This window comes from Canis lupus, chromosome 10, assembly GCF_048164855.1.
Source record: "Canis lupus baileyi chromosome 10, mCanLup2.hap1, whole genome shotgun sequence".
NCBI classification, from domain to species: Eukaryota; Metazoa; Chordata; class Mammalia; order Carnivora; family Canidae; genus Canis; species Canis lupus.
Genome location: NC_132847.1, coordinates 38,080,404 through 38,103,309, shown reverse-complemented (window position 1 = coordinate 38,103,309; position 22,906 = coordinate 38,080,404). Strand labels below are relative to the sequence as shown.

The 22,906-nt window shown below is 37.9% G+C and overlaps 1 protein-coding gene across 24 annotated transcripts in view; it reads left to right on the top strand.

The window, feature by feature from the left end:
• BNC2 (basonuclin zinc finger protein 2) overlaps positions 1 to 22,906 on the top strand; it is a 438,453-nt gene that overhangs the window by 158,261 nt on the left and 257,286 nt on the right. For 3 of the 24 annotated variants that reach the window (XM_072841461.1, XM_072841453.1, XM_072841449.1), the window contains exon 1: positions 9,922 to 10,331. The exons of 20 other annotated variants lie outside the window; for them this stretch is intronic. Coding sequence is in view for 2 of the 4 variants with exons in the window: in XM_072841453.1 (XP_072697554.1) it covers positions 10,329 to 10,331 (3 nt within the window). In the remaining 2 variants the exon portion in view is untranslated. Of the gene's footprint in view, positions 1 to 9,921; positions 10,332 to 17,527; positions 19,303 to 22,906 lie in introns of those variants that run through there. One more of the 24 variants, XM_072841456.1, reaches the window with a different exon arrangement.

Sequence of the window (22,906 nt, the reverse complement as noted above, 5' to 3'; positions counted from 1 at the left end):
TAAGACAAGATCATCAGTTCTGGATTTCCTTTTTAAAAGTATTTTAATTATGAAAATGACTTTGCTTTGCATTTGTGTTTTATCAAACAAGTGTGTTTTGAGATTCTGCTACCCACTGTCTTACATTGGTTAAGCCCATGAGATATGTATTTTTAAATCTGTTCCTAGATGCCCCCCCCCTTTTTTTTTCTTCCACAAGCTCCACCAACTGTCTTTGGAGTAGTGTGACATTTTAAAGATCAGTAGTTGCCTAAAAGGGCATGTGGAGGTAAGGCAAATTGAACAGGTGGAGTGAGTCTTGTGGGGTCTGTGGTGGACCAGAAAGTTCTTCAGCTTTAGCCAGTTGTTACCAGGTAGGAACACAGGCCCAAGTTGGGAAAGGATCCAACACCACCTCCTCCTCCTTTCCCTCCCCCTCTTCTTTCTCCTCTTCTACCTTGTCTTCCTTCCCTTCCTCCTCTTAACCCTTCTCCTCCACCTGTCTTCTTCTTAACTGAGAAGCCAGAAATCAAGATTTTTATGTGAAATCTCCTGATTTTTAAATCTTGGCAACCTTTTCAAATATTTTTTAAAGTGTGTGGTCCAAACAAAACTGATCTGCAGGCTATATTCAGCCTACTGGCTGCCAGATAGAAACCTCTGTTTTAGATAATATTTTAATGGATGAAGATAATAGTTTCATTGCATGTGATCATTCGTCTTGGGAATTCCCCGCTGAGATGAACCAAATTCATTTTTTTCCACAATTGAAAAAAAAGATTTGGTAAATATGTTTCTGGTACTGATAGTTTTGAAGTTTAACTCCTCTTCTTATAACCCACAAATAAAAAAAACCTGTGAGCAGAACAAAAAAAAAAATGGTCAAAGTATTATAATGAAGGAAAAGTAAGAATTTTAGAATTAAAGAGAAAGTAAGGGAGATTTCTAAACTCTGAAAAGAATCCCATGATTTTTATCAGTCATTGATGTAGATGAAAAGCTGAATTCCACTATAAAAAGCTTTTCATCTCACCTTTCAGCAGTGATTCTTGGCCCTAAATCTTTGTGGGATTGCTGTAATTTACCAGGCAATTGATTATGATGTCATGAGGACAAGATGGACCACAAGGGGAAAGCTTCCCCATCCCAGTTCAGGCAAGGCCAATATTTGATACAAGCTTCAAGAAAACATCATTTATATTGTTTAAGATGAAGTTTTCAGTGTCTATTTAAATTTCTTAAAGGGGCTCTTTAAAAGATATAATCTATTCATAATTGAAATTCTCCAGGCAAATCAGATATCAACATTTTCAAGAGAACAGGTAATTAATTGGTTTGAAATTCAAATTGAAGGTCATCCTGTTATTGATTTTTGTGGGAACAGGAAACAAGAGCATCTTGTTAAAATGATCTGCCAATGGGGCCTAGGTATGCCTAGGTTCTGTCTAGGGCCTTGTTGAGCAGCATCACTGGACAGTATCAGACACCAATCAGAAGGGAGTCATTCCCGATGTAAACATAATAAGCTGTTGGTTGGCTTCCAAAACTGCACAGAAGAACTGAACTAGAGAAAAGACCAGAGATTAACAGTTTGTTTTACTCTAAGTCAGGTATTTCAAATCAAGTGACTGGTGCAGCTTGTTACGAAGCATCTGTACATGTGTCTGAATGACGTTGGTATGCCATGTTCAAGTTCATGTCAACACAGCTGTGACTTACTACTTTCAGAAACCTTTCAACTGGGAATTAGATAAGAAATATCTTTAATACAAGAGGAGGAGAGCACTGAAGTAAATAGGGTGGTGGAGAATAAAAGAAAAATACACTCTAGATGCTATTAATTTTTATAAAATAACATTTGTGCTTTATATTTGTTTTGTTCCATATATGCATCTATTTTAAAGCAATAATTTCTCTCTATGCTGTGTTTATACTTTTTGAGAATGGTATAATGTGAAGGTAACATGAACGAAGTGGGTGGTGAACATTATGCCTTTCTAAATTGAAATAAGTATTTTAATTTAAGCTGTGCTAAACAAGTTGGAAACTTAATGCAGCTTCTTGTGGTTTAAAGTAAAATTCTTTAAAAAAAAAAAAAAAAGGAGGGTGGGGGAAGCAAACCTTCAATTCTAGATACCCTGAAGCTGTTAATTCAGTTATTTCCAGGTTGACATAGTTTTGTGTAGGCATGACAGTGGCACCAACCATCTACATTAAGCCTTAACATTCCACAGAACCATTTCAAGTTTATTATGAGCTTCAAAGCGTGCTCATCCCTAAGAGAATATCAAGTTTAAGCATGTCACTTTGCCATAGTCACAGTTAACTTTCTTAAATCAAAAAGTACTTTTCTTGAATCAAAAAGGCTGATTTTCTATAGGTGATCCTTGAAGAAATTTCTCAGTTCTGTAAAGAGTCATTTTTCTGACCCATGTTGCTGTCCTCTTGAGTTCTATCGATCCATCCCAGTAGTAGTGGTTGGAAACTATCTCAAATAAAGCAGGACTTATCACAATTTGTTTGAAACTCTGAGATGATGTCAACATTCTTTTTCAGCTTTATTTCAAGAGTTTGTCATTGATCCCATTTTAGCAATTCACAGTTGGATTTTCATTGCAGTATTTAGAAATGGAGCCGAGGAGGAAAAAGATGCTCATGTTTTTTTCCTAATAGCTGGGAGTTTTCCAACACGGCTAGTGCTCTGGGAGAGAATATGGGGCTCTTCAGCCCGATCCTCATGGTGCACTGTTTCTCTTTGTAGGGAAAGCCATTTCAGAATATGAAATGCCTACCCTTTTGGAGTCCCCTGGTCTTTGGTTCCTAACTCAGTTAATAAACCATCCCTGTCTATACCTTGCATCTCAGAGATGGAACTTGACGGACTAGTCAGCATTGCAAAGGTCACCCTAAAGCTATTGGCAGAATACACTGCCCTTTGTTGCTCAATGATGATAATGCTACTGTAGCAGTTAACTGGATGCATTAGATGGAGCTACTTTTCCAGAATACCAAATTATCTATTTATTTTCATTTAAACACCTGATAGAATGCCCATTCACAAGCTGTCTCAAGTGTGTTTTCAAAAGGGATCTTAACAATACTGGAAATATCAGTGCTTTGGCCACAGGAGGGATAACATACAGTGTGTGTACGTTTGTATGTTTTGCTTCAGTGAAAATACTTCTAAATTATACTCATATTGCCTGAAGTGAATAATTTTTTAAAAGATTTTATTTATTTATTCATGAGAAACACAGAGAGAGGCAAAGACACAGACAGAGGGAGAAGCAGGCTCCCTGCGGGGAGCCCGATGTGGGACTGGATCCCAGGACCCAGGGATCATCATGACCTGAACCAAAGGCAGACGTTCAGCCCCTGAGCCACCCAAGTGTCCCTGAGGTGAATAATTTTCCAACAAATTTGGAAGTCCAAGCTATCCCAAAATGATTCCTAATGTTAGTCTTCTGTTAGTGTATCAATATTTAAAATTATGTTATAAATTGACTTTTCTAAAAGAAAAATATAAAGTTTCATTTCCTTTCATATTGTTCTCCAGAAATATAAAACGCGGAAATTAAGCATAGTGCAAAAGTGGACTTCACTGTATTTTTATGTATGCAAATTTACTTCACAATTTACTGAAATATTAAATTGTATTCAGAATTATAGAGGAATGATTAATAAAATGATCAAGCTATTTATTTGAGGCAGGGGGACTGTACTTGAAGTAGTTTGTATTTTGCATGCTTACATTAATTTTTGTGGCACCAGCACAGTCTTGATACAATCTCTAGTACACAGGTAGCATCTTTGCTTTATTTCTCATTTAAATAAAAATGAGTAAAGATCCAAAATGTTAAGGTGCTAATGACTTTCATTAATGATCTTCACTTCACTACCTGTACTTTGGACAAACCGCTTTCCCACTTATCCCTCCCCCAGTTGTCTTTGGTCCTAATCGGATTGGCTAAGCAATTGAGGCATTCAGAATTACTTCCTCCTTGGTTTCAAAATGAGTAAGTGAAGACTCAGAGAAATCCCTTTAATTTACCTTTTAGTATCTTTGAATAGAGCAGATTCTGTCCTGCCTTCCTTTCATGCATTCATTCAGTTTCTTATTGAGCTAGGTAAGCATGTCTAAAGTGGAATATATTCCCTCTCTCTCCAAAATAATAGAATGAAATCAGTGTTCAATTAATTTTGTTGCAGTAATTCAACACTCAAAGGTAACTAAATGATTTCAAATAGGGTGATGGTTGGCAATTAAGTTCAGACACTGTACAGTATTTGAAAACAGTATAGTGACAGTTTTGTTGTGGGTTCTTTGTGACTTAAACATTTGTTGAAAGGACTTTTCTTTTAGAGGTATGTTTATTTTAGAATAATAATCATTTCATGCTGTTCATTTTTTTTTCCAGTTGACCCATTCTCCAGACCTTTAAAAACGTTTTTAAGTGGATGTAAATTCCATTTTAATTAGGCCAGTGCAATCTAATACTGCAACTAGTCGACAATAGAAGAAACATGCTGGAAGTTAATACAACCCAAATCAACCATAGCCAGATAATTCCCCTGATCTTCATAACAGCCCCCTTCCCCACCTCCACAATTAAATGACCCTGTTGTTCTGGAGTTTCAACAAGACATTTAAGGTTCATTTAAAAAAAATGATCATCCTTTACAGGATTCTTTGCTCTTGCATTTCTTTCTTTCTTTCCCTTGCCACACAGCTGTCACTGGTATAGGAGAAAGATTGGGGGGAGGGGAAGAGGAGGAAGCCCTGTTCAAATCGTGTCACGTAGCACTAATTCATCTGCTCTCATTAGAGGGAGCGAGGGACAGCAGTGATGGCCAAGAGCTGCACTCCACACATGACACGCGAACAGTTTGGGGAATAGAAAATTGCTTTCTCAGGAAGCCCAGCCAATTAAGGACTTGACCATATTGAATGTCAAGTGTTAATTTAGGTTTTTCTTCATTTTCCCAGTAGTAATGCGGGTCCTGTGATGAGCAAATACATGTCAAGTAAAAGTTGATTGCATGAAGGACCCGGGTATTATATGTCACTGACAAGTCACAAATGTACTGAAGTCTTTTAACCCCTTAGGTGAGTGAGGTGGGGGAGGGTTCTGGGAGAATGGGATTAATGGTACCAATAATGATAAGAATAGTTTACACAGGGATAGCTGGGATGGGACAGACAGCAATGGTAATTCATGCAAAGTCCAGGGATAGGACAAATCCTACTCTTAGGGCATAGAGGCCCTGGAAATGCATACAGTATGATCCTTTCCTATTGAAAGGATACTGCCTAGGATATATATTCTGTCTCCTCTAAGATTTTATGAAAAGGGAATGTAGTGTACTCCACAGTCTTGACCCAGGAAATTCCTTATTAATTATCTCCTCTGAAAGAAGTAAAACATTCATTAAATAATGATACTATTTTGGACATTTTAATTCGTTGGCTCGGTGCAGCTGTAAAAATTCTGACTGTTTATAATTTCAGTTTCTAATCAAGTATGCATTTTAAAAAGTGACTCTGTGTAATGCTATGTCATAGAAAAGATGCAGAACATAAGATTGAAAGAATGTTTGTTTTCTGTCGTAAGTACCTCTGTTGGTGATGTTTAGCCAATAGAAACTGGTAGAAGGTCCATCATTGTCTTTCATTCCTTTTGTGCCCAGTTGTAGAGGGGAAGATATTCAAGCTTCAGTGAGTGAGGTAACTTCACCTTTTTTAAAACTAAATGTTGAATGTTGCCCATCATGTATAGCATCTCATTTCCATTCATCAGCATTTATTTACATATGAATGTCTCAAAAAGGAGAATGTCTGTTTCTGTTGCAGTTGTACAAGTTGCAAATAAAAATACCCAACAGTTTACTGCTTTGTATAATTTAAAGTCTTAAAGTGAAACTCAGAACAGTTCCAGTTCAGTCATTTGTGTTCTTTATATGTAGGACCACTTTCCCCCTTAATATCTTTGAAGAAGTGATCATAATTAAAACACTTTTTTGAAACTTAGTCCCTTCTGTTTATTTCCAATTTTCAGACACTTCTCTTTGTGTGTTGACAGAACTTGCACCTTAAAAACTTAAGTCTGGTAATGCTTTAATTTTGGCAGCAAAATTCCAACAGAATCTCTCTCAGGTTAGAAATACTCTAATGATGCTATCATTATATTAAAAGTGAGCTAAGTTTACATTAAGGAACAATTAGGTAACAATTCCAAGAATTTGATGTCTAATAAAATAGGTTTTTCTTAAGAAAGGAACATTAAAAAAAAAAAAAAAAAAGGAACATTAGAGTAGGATGTAATGTCAGTTAACATCTCCCCTCCCTGTATCAAACCTAACCAAATAGAATAAGCTTAGCTTTCCCTTCCTTTCCTATTTTTTATAAGCTCTGTCTATGGAACTCTGTGGCATGGTGAGAGTACTGTTTAATTACAGTCCCATTGTCAGCAGCTTCTCTTCCGCTGGGTGTGCTGAGAGACTTAAGTAAGTTTCTGTAAAGTAAATTCTGATGATGGCAGCTCGGGTTGCTGATTCAAGTTATTCCTTCTCTTCTGTGTCACTTTTGACGGATGGTACCTAATGCAATCAACCACAGACCAAGAAAGCCTTTTTTTTTTTTTTTTTTTGTTGGTTGCATTGGTAACTGAACCATAGAGTTCTCCTCCTCCCTTGAACTCTCCTTCAGATGAAGGAAGAAGGCTCACTCCTTCTTGCCTCTCCCCTACCTTCCCTCCCCAGTACTTCAGCCCAGATAGGAAAGTGAATAGAACTGCAGTACTACCCAGGACAGGCTTTACCTAAACCTTCTTTTCCCAGTGGTGAAGCTGAAGCTGCCTCCCTTTGCGTGCGTTTTTGATAAATTTAAGAAGTCAAATCGCTGACACAGATAGATAATCCAAGTGTATAGGGTGAAGAGTTATAAATTAACACATTATTCCCTCTTAATGTGAAATACTTGAGAATGCATTTTCTCAGTCCCCTGACATCTACCCAGTGAGGGCTCGCATTGTACTTTTCAAGTGGCATTGATTTGTTAAAGCGCTGAATTAGCATCTCCGGCCAGCTGCTTGATCCACTGTGGTGTTGGGCTCCTATTCTGCCTCTCTCCCCGCCAGCCACCCCTTTTCTTCCTTCAGCCTCCCTCTTCTTTTCTCTCCTTTTCTCTGCTGGTTTCCACGTCACTCCTTCCAGCCCTTTCCTACACTCTTTCTCTCTCATTGCCTTTTTGCTTGTAGCTTGCTTTTCTTTCATTCTGCTTTAATCCTACACCATCTTCTTTTTCTTCCTTCTTGATCTGCAGATCTGCGCATCTCCTTATCTTTCTTATCTCTGCCTCTGAGGTTTACTTTAATTTAGGGTTAGCGTCTGTTAACTGCCTGAGTGTGGGGTAGTGGTGGTTGATTTAGCCAATCCTCTGGCTCCAAGTGGACTCTTGTTAAGAAGAATAAGTTATCATATGAGTGCTTGTGTTCCTTGTAATAGAAGTCAGTGAAAAAAATCTCACCTATTTTGCTTTCTAGAAATTAAAAGGTAGCTTACAAAACCTTTACACTTGTATTTCTAAATGCCGTTTCACATGGTAAGGCTTTCTTTTTAAAGGAAAATGAAAATCACCAGTGGTTATCACAGATTTGATAATCTCAAATGTACTCACCAAAATAAGTTATTAATTCTGTAAAACTTGAGTTTTTACAACTTCTTGCATTTCAGTGAACTTACTGATAGGACTTTTCTAGAAAGTTCTATGTTGTTGATATAATTTAATATATTTGTGGTATTTGTACCATGTTATGGTTTCCTCATTATGATGCATCACTCTACCATCACAGTGAATACATTATAAAATTGGTTGACAATTTGAGAAATAGAATAAGATAGATTATCACTTTCTTGAGTGATGTATCTCAAAATTGCAGAGGTCTTCAAAGGAAATGCATCACAATTGAGAGGATTTAACATGCCTCTTGCGTGTTCACAGACCTTCACTCTTTTCTTTCCTGAATGTTCATCCTAGATACTTTGGGATCACTGTGTTGATTAATTTGATACAAGCAGAAAAAAAAAGTGTCTGGATTTAAATGGCAAGTATTCTTTGTAATTTTAATCTCTTGCCTTGACTTGGTGCTGTCCTCATGTTTAGTAAGTTTCCCAATAAAACAATAAAATTTGATATTTGAATATACATTGATAATAAGTCAGGTAACTTTAAAAAAGTCATGTCTTTTTTTGCTGTTTTAGTATAGATTAAAATGAGTTTGATTTACATGTTGAAATGGAAATATTTAGCTTAGGCTACCTTAATCTTTGCTTCTCTGTTGGGTTGATCTCTTACTCTCTGTCCCCCAAGTTAAATATAATTCCCCTCCCTTTTTTTTTTTTTTAAGTTAATTGCTGTGCTCCTATCTAGAATTAGCATGGTTTGGCTAAGGTGAAGGGATTAGAATGACTTTTCAAGGCATGATAATGTCTGTTTAAAGGAAAGAAAAAGAAAAAATTCTTTTAACTAGGGCTTAAAACTAATTCCAACTACTAAGGAGACAAAAATTACGTTAAAGAAGACAGTTTGGTTTTATTTTATATGTGCATGTTAACTTGCTTAAAGATCATCATTTTGTATTTTAGAGTATTCTCTTAGATGAAATAAGTTGTTCTTCATTTGTTACTGAGAAGGGCACATGGCCTCACTCTAGGAGGTTAAAGCTGGAACACCTTCTCCCTTTTGTAGGGATAATTCACCACTCACCTGGCTGTAGTTCAGGGTTAAAGGCAGGATGGAAAGACTTGCTGCTTTTTAGACCTACCTATGACTATAGCAGAGAGGAGAAATAAAGACAAAAAAAATAGGGCAATGTTGAAAGTGAAAGTGCCCTATAGGAAAATAGTTAATGATCAGAAAAGGGGGAAAAATGAATAATCAGAAAAGTGAAAAAATAGAAAAGAAAAAATCTGGAAGGTGTACTATAGCAGTGGAAGTTTTAATTAAAACTTTTTAAAACTGAAGGTGATTTAAATTTTTAATTTGTTGTACATATATTTTTCTTTGTTTCTTGGTTTGTCAGTTCCTTGGAAGGCAGAAATCTCTGCATAAGTAATAAAGCAACAAATCAATAAATCTAGGAATTTTTTTTTTATCTGATTTGTTGCTTGTTTTGTAATAGCACTTCAGCCACATGGAATGGTTAAGTGTAGATGTTGTAGAATTCAACACCTTTGAGTTTTTCCTCTAAGATTCTCAGGAGAAATGAGAATTATTTCTGTTTTTGTATTTTGTAAATCTAAATTAAATGTCACTTAAATGTGAAAGAACCGGCAGCTTTGATAAGTAGTCCCAAAAGCAAACCATTTTGTCAGTAATCATAACCTAATTATGAATGCAAATGCAAAGTTTGTTTTTTAAAAAGTCCTGAACAAACAAAGGAAACAGAAAAACAGACCACTCTGGGACACAGGGAAAAAGCATCCTCACACTTAACCTACGAGTTTCAGTAGTAGCAGTAATAATAAGAACTTTTGGCATCCTCCCAAATCCTGTTGAGAGGGAGCAGCAAATGGCCTGCGCAGTGTGTGGCTCTGCAGAAGTTCCAGAGTGACACATGCATCACAAGCTGGTCACAATGTGAAGGGTCAAGGGTCATGTTCAAGAGCTGGGTGTTGCTGGACAGGCCTGAGGAAGCAGAGGTGGCCCCTCTGTGCTCAGTGTGTGGGTCTGTGTACTCCTTTCCCGTCAAAGCTGGCCCAGCACGGCCAAAAAAGCGGTTCCTTGGCAGGGTTTAATGGCAGGATGATGTAGTCTGTTGTGACTAGTGCATTCCTTTCAGGTTAAACTAGGGAAATGGCATTGTGTTAAAATTCCAAGTCGCATGAATGTTTTATTGCCACAGTGCATTTAGCCCTCTAGGGGAGTGTGTGTGGCGGCGGGTGGGGGTGGGGGTGACTTAGAGACTCAGGAACTATCAGAAGAACACTTCCCTTGGAAAATTTTACCCACCAGTGTGAAGCTGATTTGCTGTGATGGTCACTTAGAAGGGTTTCGCTTTTTCCTAAACTGTGGCTGTTTAAAGTCTTGCAGTCTGGACAATTAACAGCTGAAGAAAATATGACAAGACACACGAAAAGTGGTTGGGAGATAGAGAGGAGGAATGCGCCCGAAAGGAGCTGAGCTGCCTGCTTGTGTAAACTACCCGAGCGAGAGCCCCCTCCCCCGGCCTTGGTCCCTGTCCCCCACCCCCACCCCCACCCCCCTTCCCTAGGCTGTGTTTTGCTGTCTGCCTGAAGGCCAAGAGTGATCTGTTAACCTTGCAGTACTGACCGGGAGGCCACCGCAGCTCATGGTACTGTATGTTACCATTACTACTCCCTCATTCCTTTCACTGGATGGTTTGGTTTCCTTTTTTTTTTTTTTTTTTTTATTAACCATTTCTCTGTAATAACGGTTTATATTAGTCAGAGGGATACAATTTTGGAATGCAGAAGGTCCAGTTTAAAACAAAACAAACTTAAGTATGGTGCCTGGTTTTTTTTTTCCCCTTGGCGTTTAGAAGAGGTAAACTGAACCATTCTAATTCAATTGTAGCCAAAGGTTTCCAGTGTGATTTAAAATCAGGAATTCTGGAAATAGGGCAGTTTAAAAGATGCAAGTCATCTGGGCTGTGGATCTTGTAAAGGGACTTTGTTGTGAAACCACGTGAACATCTTCAGGGTTTTAGGACATTTTCATGCTTTGCAGTTGTCTCAGATCTATCCATTTTGTAGGTTTGCCTCTACCCCAGTCCCTCTCCAGGGGAAACTCTATAGCCTTCTCATTCGCTGTTGAGGCTTACAGTTAGCTGAGGTGTGTATGATTTGATTTTGGTTCTAATAGTGCATATGACATATAACACTCAGGATTGCGTTCATGATTTATCTGACTCCAGCTAATTTATAAGAAATTAAAGTGCGGGTGTATGGAACAGCCTTCTGATTTTGCATTGTGACTTGATAAAATATTTATGAGCCTTTTTCCCAATGAATAGGAGAAATACGGATTTCTTTGGGTTTACCTAGATACCATAGGTAAATACCATAATAGTTTGATTTTTTATTTTGAATTGCCTTTCTGTTTCTTTTCACTTTCAACCTTAATACTTTCCCTATTTTTATGTTCTTGTGATGTCTCATTTTCTCTTCCTTAGTAATGCATATATATATATATACACACACATATATAGAGTTGTATATGTGTGTGCCTGTGTGTGCACGTACATTTTGATAACTGCCAAGTAGATAGCAAGGAAAAACTTGTAGAGTCGTAAACTGAGGTAGTTTTCTCTTGATAAATTATTTTTTTAATGTTATGTAATAGAAATTTAACTTGAGAAGATAGTACAAAAAGTAAACTATGGGTGAGTCTGTGTGCCCAATTAGAGTGTTTTGGGTACATGGTTTAGATATTTCTGTAAAGTGATGATTTTGTCAAGATAGACCTTCTGCGTTTGACCAGATTAGTGTTATCCATATAATTGGTTGTTTTTATAAACAGATGGGTTCACGTTATTTATGGGAGGTCTTAAACCAACAAGCAGTCAACTCTGTGACAAAAATCAGGATTTATGTATGGATGTGGCACTCCAAAGTTTAGATGAATTGATTAGATATTTTACCTTATGTCCTAAAAATACATTAAAATTATTATTATTATTGTTGGATGTAGTAAAGTGATATTGGGAGTCTTCTGGTGATTTTTGTTTTTAGTTCTGGATTCTAAAGTGCAGTTTTCAGAAGAATATATTTTTTTAAAGATTTTATTTATTGATTCATGAGAGACACAGAGAGAGGCAGAGACACAAGCAGGCTCCATGCAGGGAGCCTGACATGGGACTCGATCCCAGGTCTCCAGGATCACAGCCTGAGCTGAAGGCGGCGCTAAACCACTGGGCCACCGCAGCTGCTCAGTTTTCAGAAGAATATTAAACTTACTTTGTGCTGAAATTTTTTCTTTCCACTTACAGCCAGTTTCAAAATTCTTTTTTTTTTTTTTTTTAGATTTTATTCATTTATTCATGAGAGACAGAGAGAGAGAGAGAGAGAAAGAAAGAGAGGCAGAGACACAGGCAGAGGGAGAAGCAGGCTCCATGCAGGGAGCCTGACGTGACACTAGATCCCGGGGTTTCCAGGATCAGGCCCTGGACTGAAGGCGGCGCTAAACCGCTAAGCCGCCCAGGCTGCCTTCGAAATTAATTCTTTATCCTAATAGTAGAAAAACTCCTTAATAGTGCCAAATTGAGGAGGGGGGAATCTGTCATGTACATTTAGAGTATCTAAAAATATATTTGTTATCCTGATCATGGAAGCAGTTTTTGATTATAAAAAGGATGTGGTTATTTCAACCTTTTCCAATTTGATTTATTACAATTTTCCCTTCATAATCCAAGAGGAAAAGAGTAGCATTACTTTGATATCATGTCTCCCTAATAAGAAAATTAAAGTTGATTTAAGATTTTTTCCCCCTGAAAATCAAACTTTGTTAATATCAATACTTGTGTCAGTGTTTTTCTATTCCCCTTGGACCCAACATTAGTATTTGGAATTGTAGATCTCGGGGTTGTGAGGGGCATTAAAAGATTGAACCTGAGTTTAGATTCCACTGTTGCAACTTACTAGTCTTTGGGACCTTGTATAAGTCATTTTAGCCATTATTTTCTTCAATTTCAAAATGCGAGAAAGAACGATTAATTTGAGAATTTGTCAGGAAGATGAAATGAGATAACACATGTGAAGCTTTGGTACCAAGTAGATACTGAATAAACTGTAGATCCCTTTCTTTCAGCTTGCCGTGGGAGGCTTGAATTTTGGGGAACAATGAGGTAAATTTAAATAAAATGTTTTAATTTCTTAAAGGAGAGATGAGGCATTGGCAGTTTCTTTTCCTTCCTTCCTTTTTTTTTTTTGGTTGAGAGTCTTCTTGTGTCATCCATTAGTCTTGCATTTTTGCCACCCTGCACAATTCTCCCCAGGTTGGCGTTTGTCGATGTCAGAACGTTGCTGTTATCTCTGTGGTATCAGTTACTGCTCACTGTAGACTGGAGGCAAAGTTGGCATATTCTCCGAAGTCCTGTATACCTTCGTATCATCATTTCTAATCATGTGCGAGTGAAGCTTCTTGCCTTATTATACTCATTATTATTAGCATTTGATAGTAGAACTTGAAGTTTGATTTAAAAGGTAAGACCTGGCTTTGTGAATATTCACTTGTATTCATGGAATTAAGGTCACACTAAAGCTAGTAGTGTTTACATCTCTCGGAATTGAGCAGAATAGTAGCAAGCAACATACATCTGTATCTGTGCAATATTTTATCTTCCTTTCCAGTCATGCGCAATGCATTAAGTGTAGTTAAGGCTTGGGAATGGAACTATTTGTTGAGCAAGATTTTTTTTTTTTTTAAGATTTTATTTATTTGAGAGAGAGTGAGCAAGAGACAGAGCATGAGTAGGGAGAGGGAGATGCAGATCTGCTGAACAGGGAACCCAATGTGGGACATGATTCCAGAACCTTGGGATCATGACTGACTGAGCCACTCAGGTGCCCCTAAATGTACTTCTTTTTGGGCTTTTTAATCCTGGATTATGTTTTATCAAAAGTAATTGTATTCTTCTGTGTAGTACTTTAATATTGTTATAGATGACCTTTGATTAACATTGTTATTTTGCTTAACATCTAGTTTCTCTTAGCCAACCTTACTTTGAACATACTTCATCTTCAGATCTAAAATAAGTATTTGATTTAGCCTTTATTTTCACCTGTTACTAAGAATAAAAGAATGAGGATTAAAAGCTAATAACTTCACAGCATCTCTTAGCTCATGCAATGTGCTAGACTTAGTACCCATGTTATTTTATTCAGTTATTGAAAAGCATTTAGGGCAGGTACAATTACAGTTGAGGAAAAAAAGGTCTAAAATCTGTATTCAGCAAAGTTAACTCCAAAGTCTTTGCTTTTTCTTCTGCCTCATTCTTTATCCATCTGTAACTCAAGCCTGCTACCAAAAAAAAAAAAAAAAAAAAAAAGAGCAATAGTTGTAGGATCTGCTAGGAATTTTTTTCTTTCAAATTAAATTTTATAAAGAGGTCAATATGTAGAACTAACAAAAATTAGAGGTGCTCCAGATGGAAAGGGATACAGCTAGAGTCCTATCTTTTTTTTTTTTTTTTTTTTGAGTCCTATCTTTAAGGCCGCCACCAGGGATCCATGAACTGTGTGATCAGAAAAACAAAGCCTGGGATCCCTGGGTGGCGCAGCGGTTTGGCGCCTGCCTTTGGCCCAGGGCGTGATCCTGGAGACCCGGAATCGAAACCCACGTCGGGCTCCCGGTGCATGGAGCCTGCTTCTCCCTCTGCCTGTGTCTCTGCCTCTCTCTCTCTCACTGTGTGCCTATCATAAATAAATAAAAATTTAAAAAATTAGAAAAACAAAGCCTAATGCTCTGACGCTCCCAAAAAAGGAGGCATAGCAAAGCCTCAGTTTCCCCGTCTGGGTATCAAAGGTTTTGTTTATCCTGAATTTGGAGGTGCAATTATGGGGAATTCACAGGAAAAGCTAATCTCTAAATAATTTTATTTTATTTTAAGATTTTATTTAGTTATTCATGAGAGACACAGATTGAGAGGCAGAGACATATAGGCAGAGGGAGAAGCAGGCTCCATGCAGGGAGCCCAATACGGGACTTATCCCAGGACTCTGGGATTACACCCTGAGCCAAAGGTAGACGCTCAACCACTGAGCTACCCAGGCATCCCTCTGCAGAATTTTAAAAGAGAATATATCAAAAAGAAAAATAGTGTAGGTTAAATGCCAATATAAAAAAATTAGTAATGTCAATGTACAGCTTTTCAAATATTAATTTTCAGGGCACAGATTTTGCTTAATCCATAGTAGTGAAATAATTTTACTGTGGGAAAAGTCTTTATATAATGATATAGCATATCTGCAAAAATATGTACATATCATATGTGTGTAAATGTAAAAATGGAGAATATGGATACATTTAACTCTGAGAAAATAATGTAGAAAACACTATTTAAAATAATTTACTGGTAAAGAAATTAATTGACATGGTCATTTTCTAGTATCTTTATAAACCAGAATCTTCAAGTTTTCTAGCTTGTTAAATTTATATGTAGTACTTAATTAGAAATGTAATTTCTATTTCATTAGCTGGCATGGTGGGAAGAGTCCTGACTTTGGAGTCAGATGTATCTGCTTTTCAATTTCTTTCTTCTTTCTGTGACTTTGGGAAAGTTCTCTAAACTTTCTGAACCTCCTTTACTTCACTTAGTAATCATGCCTGGGAATTCTGGTACAGAGAGGGTGAGCTGTGTTGGTTATTATTAGCAATTTCACCTTCTGTTGTTCTTGTGGTTAGTTTTCAAGTCTTATGCAGTGTTAACTTAGTGTCTCTTTATCAGCAGTACTACTTGGGTCTTAATATTCGTATCATGTATACAGTTGGGCTTTTGCATTACCAGTTTAAAAAACAGATGTGCCAATCTTTTTTTTTTTTTTCTTTTTAAGATTTTATTTGACAGAGAGAGAGCATGAGCAGGGAGAGCGGCAGGCAGAGGGAGAGGGAGAAGCAGGCCCCCACTGGAGCAGGGAAGCCCAATAGGGGACTGGATCCCAGGACCCTGGGATCATGATCTTAGCCAAAGGCAGAAGCTTAACCCACTGAGCCACCCAGGCGTCCCTACATGTGCAAATCTTGCAGAAGCTTACTTTTATTGAGGAAAATGGAGATGGAGAAAAATCTTTCCCTTCTTACTCTTCACTGAGAATCAGTCACTGAGCAGCATAATTCTAAAATCTTATGTGGCTTTTGGGTACTTTATGAACCTTTTTATGGTAACCCTGAAGCAAGACACTGATTGAATTAATACATTTCCATTCAGGGGACTATTCTGTTAACCTCTCTTCTTCTTCCTAACCCACACACACTTTTGTAGGGGACTTTTTCCATCCAAAACTGAGGTTGCCATATATAGTGGGAATGCCAAGGCCTAGATATGTTGGTTATTAGTAGGGTTAAGAGCCTTTTTACCGGGACGCCTGGGTGGCTCAGCGGTTTGGCGCCTGCCTTCGGCCCAGGGCGTGATCCTGGAGACCCGGGATCGAGTCCCACGTCGGGCTCCCTGCATGGAGCCTGCTTCTCCCTCTGCCTGTGTCTCTTCCCCTCTCTCTGTGTGTGTCTCTCATGAATAAATAAATAAATTCTTTAAAAAAAAAGAGCCTTTTTACCTTTAAAACAAAGAAAAAGGAAAAATTTAAACAGCAACAACAAAACCAGAAGCCTGCCTAAACAAACAAAAACAAAAAATATCCTTTGTTTTCTGAAAAACTTAGTGCTTTATAAAATGCAGAATGTAAACTTTGTACCTACATTTTAAGTTTTAATGCTTTAAACTATTTTTTTACATCTTTTGTTTAAAGGATACATATCCATTTGTATAGATCTGATTAAGCAAACTACAGAGAGTAAAAACTGTATGAAAAGCTGCCACTAAGGAAACATTTCATTAACATCTTTTAAGTCATTTTTTTCATTTGGTTGTACATGCAAACGTAGGGATGGGAATTAGTTGCATAAAATGATTATAGATACATGACTTGCTTTTTAAATTTTACTAAACTGTCTTATAGATACTTTTTATGTCTGTAAATCTAGATATCCATCATAATTTTTAACGGATTCCTAGTAAATCATTGTACCATAATTTATGTAATAGGTTCTTGGTTTGTGGATGTTGAAGTTGTCGACAGTTCTTTTAAGAGAAGTGTAGCTTCAACATGAACACTCTTGTTTGCACTATATTCTTATTTCTGAAGATTCTTGAAAGAGATGTTGCTGGGGAGAGAGATAAAATTTTGCACACTTTATTTTTTTTTAAAGATTTTATTTATTCATGAGAATACACACACACACACACACACACACAGAATGAGAGAGAGAGAGGCAGAGATACAGGCAGAGGGAGAAGCAGGCCCCAGGCAGGGGCCGGACGTAGGACTCAATCCTGGGACTCCAGGATCATGCCCTGGGCTGAAGGCGGTGCTAAACCACTGAGCCACCTGGGCTGCCCTTTTGCACACTTTATTTTATTTTATTTTATTTTATTTATTTATGATAGTCACACAGAGAGAGACAGAGAGGCAGAGACACAGGCAGAGGGAGAAGCAGGCTCCATGCACCAGGAACCCGATGTGGGATTCGATCCCGGGTCTCCAGGATCGCGCCCTGGGCCAAAGGCAGGCGCCAAACTGCTGTGCCACCCAGGGATCCCTTTTTCACACTTTAAAACAGGGGTTGGTAAACCTTTTTTATAAAGGTCTTGATAGTAAATATTTTAGGCAGCCATGTGGTGTTTTTTTTTTTTTTTTTTTTTGCCATGTGGTTTTTATAGCAACTATTTAATTCTGTCTCTGTAGCCACAATCATAGATGATATAAAGAAATAGCATAGCTATATTTCAATTAAAATTTATTTACAAAAGTAGATCGCAGGGTAGCAGTTGGCCCATAGGCTGTAGTTGCCTACTTCTGGCTTGAAATAAAGGAGATACTGATTGGGGATGGAAATTTATTTTCAGTAGTCTGTAAGCCACTTTTATAGTGTCTTGGAAATGTGTTCCTATGTCAGGGCAGTGTAATGGGCTGATTACTTTCTTTCCAGGTATGTGGCAATCAATACATGTTTTAAAGAGCTTATAACAGGAGCTTTTCATACTTGCTTCTACTTCAAAGTCTAGTAAATTTTAAATTAAGAGGCTAAGTATGCCAGTATTTATTTTCTCGTTCTGTACTTCAGATTTCAGCATATGTTGACAACTTGTGAGGCAGAGAGAAATCTCGTACACCTCTATTGTAGAGAAAGTGTTGCACGTTTTCTCATCTCTGGAAGATTGCTTTGATGGCGTCAGGTTTTAGAGGTATCCTGAAGTAAGCTGGAAGGAAAGTCCAGCAAGAGAAGTATCATTTCCATAGAAACACACCACAAACCAACAAGGTGATGTTGAAGGAGTTACTGAACCTTTACAGGTTAAATTATACTCAGAAGAATGTTCTGTGCATAAATAGTAACCTCCATGCATCTTGAATTTCTATAAAATAGAAATTATTGGCCCTTACCTGCCTTAAGGGTGTTTGTTGAGGATCTGATGGAATAAAGGCACAGTTAAAATCACTATATTTGTAGCATTGGCTTACTGGTGCCACTATGAATTTTAAGAGATTTATTTATTATTTATTTTGCATGTATTTGTTGGCTATCTGCTGTGTGTGTAAAGCAGGGTAGTAGGGATTACGGGGGAATACAAAGAGACATAAGCTCCTTAAGGAAAGAAAAACATGTATTTACAGCCTAAAGTTGTATAGTGGGGAGATCCCTAAGGATGGTAGAACACTGGGGAGGAGACCTCTGCTGCCTCGGGGTATCAGAAAACTTTGTAGAAGTGGCATTGGGAAAAACAAAGATTTTCAAAAGTATAATGCAGGAGAAGGTATTCTATTAAGAGCAGCATGTAAACTGTGTCAAATTAGGAAAGTCCAAATCAGTATGCAAGAGACATCCAATAGTCTAATGAGACTGTCTTGTATTTGTCATGAAGAAGGAGGAAAAAATAAAGCTGGAAAGGCAAGGTAGAGTAGTTCTCTACTGGAAGGAAGGGTCTCTACTGGGTCTGGAAGGAACTTTTAATTGGTAATTTGTGGGGAGCTCTAAACATCATCTAGGAGAATGTTTGACAATTGGAGTGGTGATATATGGCACTGGTTGGTGAGTATGAAATGATAAAGGTGGTATTATCACTTAAGGGTTATGGCAAAGGTCTGAGCATGTACTTCTTAGATATGATCTGGAAGGAGGGAAATCTGTGTGTGTGAGGAGGCAGTTGAAGAACTTGGAAGGGAAGAATGGATAGGCTTTCAGTAAACCCATTTATTGGGTTTGGGAAATAAGGAGAAGGCTTTTAATCATGATCTGTGGTTCTGAGTCTTTGTTAATGGGATTAAGGTGGTAACATTGCAAAAGATAGCAAAGTCCAGGGAGAGCTGTAGTAAAGGTAAGATTTCAGTGAACCTGTTTGCTTTGCTTTTTTGCTCTAGTGGGAACTCGAAAGTACAGTACTAAAATTCACAGGAGAGGTAAGGAATAGGGAGGGATTTGGGAGCACTGTTTTCATATGGGTGGCCTGTGAAATATGGGAAGACCTTCACATCACCAGAAGAAAAGCCTATAGAGAGCAAATGATGTTTTACAGCATTGCTTACCATTAGGTAAGTTGATGACATATGTAGCTCTATCTTCAGGTAAGGCTACTAACACCAAAAACAAACCAAAAGAAAATCATGTGTTTTATCATTTATAAAGCATTATTTTGTCTACTGAGCTGCATCTTTTAGCCTCTAAAGCCACTAGATTTTAGGAGTGAAATATGCTTGAAAAAATACTTTGTAAAATTTCCCAAGGAAAATTTAAGAAACTCTCTTTTACTTTCTCTTCTCATCACTTCCTAAGATCCACAGTAACAAAGAGATGCTGCTGGTAGGAGGCATTTATATTTACTTTTCATCTCTCTGGTACAGAATACTGCAGCATTTCATTTTCCCTAGACCTCCTCCAGTTAGGATTAGTGTCCTTGGGATGGAATAGGGGCTGTGGTTAGCGAGAGGGTGGACAGTCTGTAGAAATCAACTTTGTATGTTGTACATTCTTTTTGCCTGGGATCCTTAACAGATTTGGAGAAGTATTGTACAATACACAGTATGACTTATGTTTGAATTGGGAAAGTTTTTACCGTATGGAACAGCAAGCCTCAATCTGCCTTCCCATTTCCTTTCTTATTACCTGTGTTCAAACTTTGCATGCAAAGAAAACCACGTTGATTCATTGATCTTCAGCATGCTACATTATGCACTTTGGCAGCATGGTAAAGGCTCCCCTGGCTCTCCTGTTTACAGCAGTCGGAATTCCTCTGGTCTGTTGGTACAATTTGTGGCCTCCTTTAGCCTTACTCTTCATAGTGAGTTTAAGTCCTGTTAATTGGGGCAAAGGGCTAGTCCAGAGGAATCTCTATCTCTAGACAACCACTGTGCATTAAATCCAGCTTAAGTGTTCTTTGTATTTTGTCTCTTGGTTTTATGTATGGCTACTAAAACTTTTTTCTAACCATAATTGGTTTAAGGTAGGGCCAAAGAATTAATCCTGCTCAAGACTGTAAACATCTGTGTCATTCACATACTTCCATTCCCTTTCCTTGATAGGGATGGAAACCAATGCATTTGCTCATCAATGCAAGGTACCTGAGGCCATATTAATCTTTTCCAGCAGAGATATTACTTCTGGCATAGTCACTGCAATCAGGGCAACTGTTTGTTTGACTTTATTATTTCCCAGGATCAGGCATTTTTGTAAGGGCCAGAACTGGGTAACTTGAGACATTGAGTTTTTTGGGAGTAATATTTGTTTTCTTGCTCTCTGGCACATAACACATTCTTCTATCTTATGTCATCCCTCAGATTCCCTCTTCCGCTTTCTCACATACATTTTTGTCTTTTGGTATTGTTAAATTTGGGAAGAAAAGAAACCCTTTTGGTGTGTCCCACTTTGTGCCTCTGATGAAGTAAGATCAAGTAAAATGCACCCAAAAGTGAACTCCTTTCTAAAAAAAATGCCACCCCCTCAAAAAAAAAAAAAAAAAAAAAGAAAGAAAGAAAGAAAATTCAGTGGCTTGGTGATCATTACTTGAAATAGACTCTTTCCCCTCATTAGAGATAGTTACTTTTATCCTAACTCTTGATCGCTGTGGAAAGGCAGGCTGAATGGAACAAACCCAGTGGCTGAGTTCGAGGTTACCAGGATCATTTTAAAGTACTTTTAGTTTAAATGCTGAAATTAATGTCTATCCTCAAATCATTTTCTTCTGATGTTTGCAGCATCTGTGGCGTTGGACAGACCACTGCTCAAGTGGCTTGCTTATTTTGGCTTTCCCTCTTAAGAGACTCCTTCTCTGGCATTCCATCTCTTCTTCAGAGTAAGATTTTGGGACATCCTGCAATTTATGCCCTGGTGTGTGCTGCTTTTTTTCCTTTACCATTGCCCACCCACCCTCTTTGGTAAGAGGCCTATATTTTCTAAAGCTAAGATACCATCTAGAGAGCTCTTGCTTTCCCAGTTCTTTTTTGATTTTCTCATTTATTTATGCTAGTGATTCTCAAACCTTAATGCTGTTCAGCATTACCTGACAGGCTTGCATAAACAAATGGCTGGGCTCCACCCCTAGGTTTTGTCACATTGGGTCTCAGGTCTTCAGTGCCAAGCGCACTTCAGATGAGTTCCTAGGTAATGTTAATAATGTGCCTTGGCTGAGGAGTACACTTTGAAACACTGACCTAGAATGTTGGTTTTGTCTATCAGTTTGCTGTTTAATATGTTCAGCTTTTTGGGGTTTTTTGTTTTTGTTTTTGAGTCCCCAAAGGGTAGAGGTTCTTCACCTTTTATTGACCTATCTTCCTTGGAAGCTCCTTATTTTTTTAAAAGACTTTTATTTATTCATTCATGAGAGAGAGAGAGAGAGAGAGAGGCAGAGACATAGGCAGAAGAAGAAGCAGGTTCTCTGTGGGGAGCCTGATGCGGAATTTGATCCCAGGACCCCGGGATCATGCCCTAAGGCGAAGGCAGATGATGCTCAAGCACTGAACCACCCAGGTGCCCAAAGCTTCTTATTTTTAATTCATAGGTCAAACCAATAGCATGAAAGAAAACTCGAAAAATTACCTATGTTTTAATTGTGAAGGGCTTGGTTGGAGCAGGAATAGCAGTGTGAAATGTGCCACCTCATTCCTTCCACCACTGAAGACTATAATGATCAGTCTCTCAGAGCTTAGACAAAGACTTTATGGTCTTTTTTAATTAACACAGCTTTCTAGGAAGTCTTTTGAAAGTTGATGACCTGGCCCCTGATGGAGACTAATTGAATAGATATTATTTTCTAGTTTCCCTAATGGCTTGTATTATTATTCCTCTGTTACTAACGTTCACCAACTCCCCAAAAACCCTTCCTTCTTTGTCTCAAACTTCTAGTTCTCATGGGAGTGTGCTGAGAGGGGCGTGGGGGTGATATCTGGGGAAGTATCTTTTACCTATACTGTGTCCCTACTGCATGCTTAGTTAAGTGCTTTATCTGTGTCATCTCCTTCAGCCTAACTAACCTTACACAGTAAAAATATAATTATTCCCATTTTATGGATACAGGAAACAAGGCTCTGAATTGGTACTTTACTGATAAGCTTTATAAGGTACTGCCTCTGGGGTTAAAATAGAGGTCTAACACCAAAGCCAGGGGAGTTTTTAATATTACCTGTCTTTAAAATAGTTAGAATTGAGCCTTGAGGGCAGAAAGAAACTTAACATGGGTATATAAGCATACTCGAAATTTAAGGGGCACCTGAGTGGCTCAGTTAGGCATCTGACTTTGGCTCAGGTTATGAACTCTGAGTCCTGGGATGGAGCCCTGTGTCAGGCTCCCTGCTCAGCAGGGAGTCTGCTTGTTCCTCTTTGTCTCCTCCCTAATCATGCTCACATGCTCTCTTCCTCTCCTTCTCTCAAATAAATAAATAAAATCTTTAAAAAAATATATATTTCACTTCATGTCACTTGTCAGGCTTGGCAATGTATATGCTTGTCAGCAATAGTCTGAGGTGTTCAATTTCTAGAATACTCAATTATAAGAATGATTGTAAACCAGTTGAAAATAATCAGATTTTGTACTTCTCTTTTTCAAGTATAAAGCTCATCCGTGGCAAGTTACAAATAACTTCATTCACGTTTTCTTCAGTGCTAAAACCCATGTAAAACAAGAATTGGACAAATAAGCCAGTC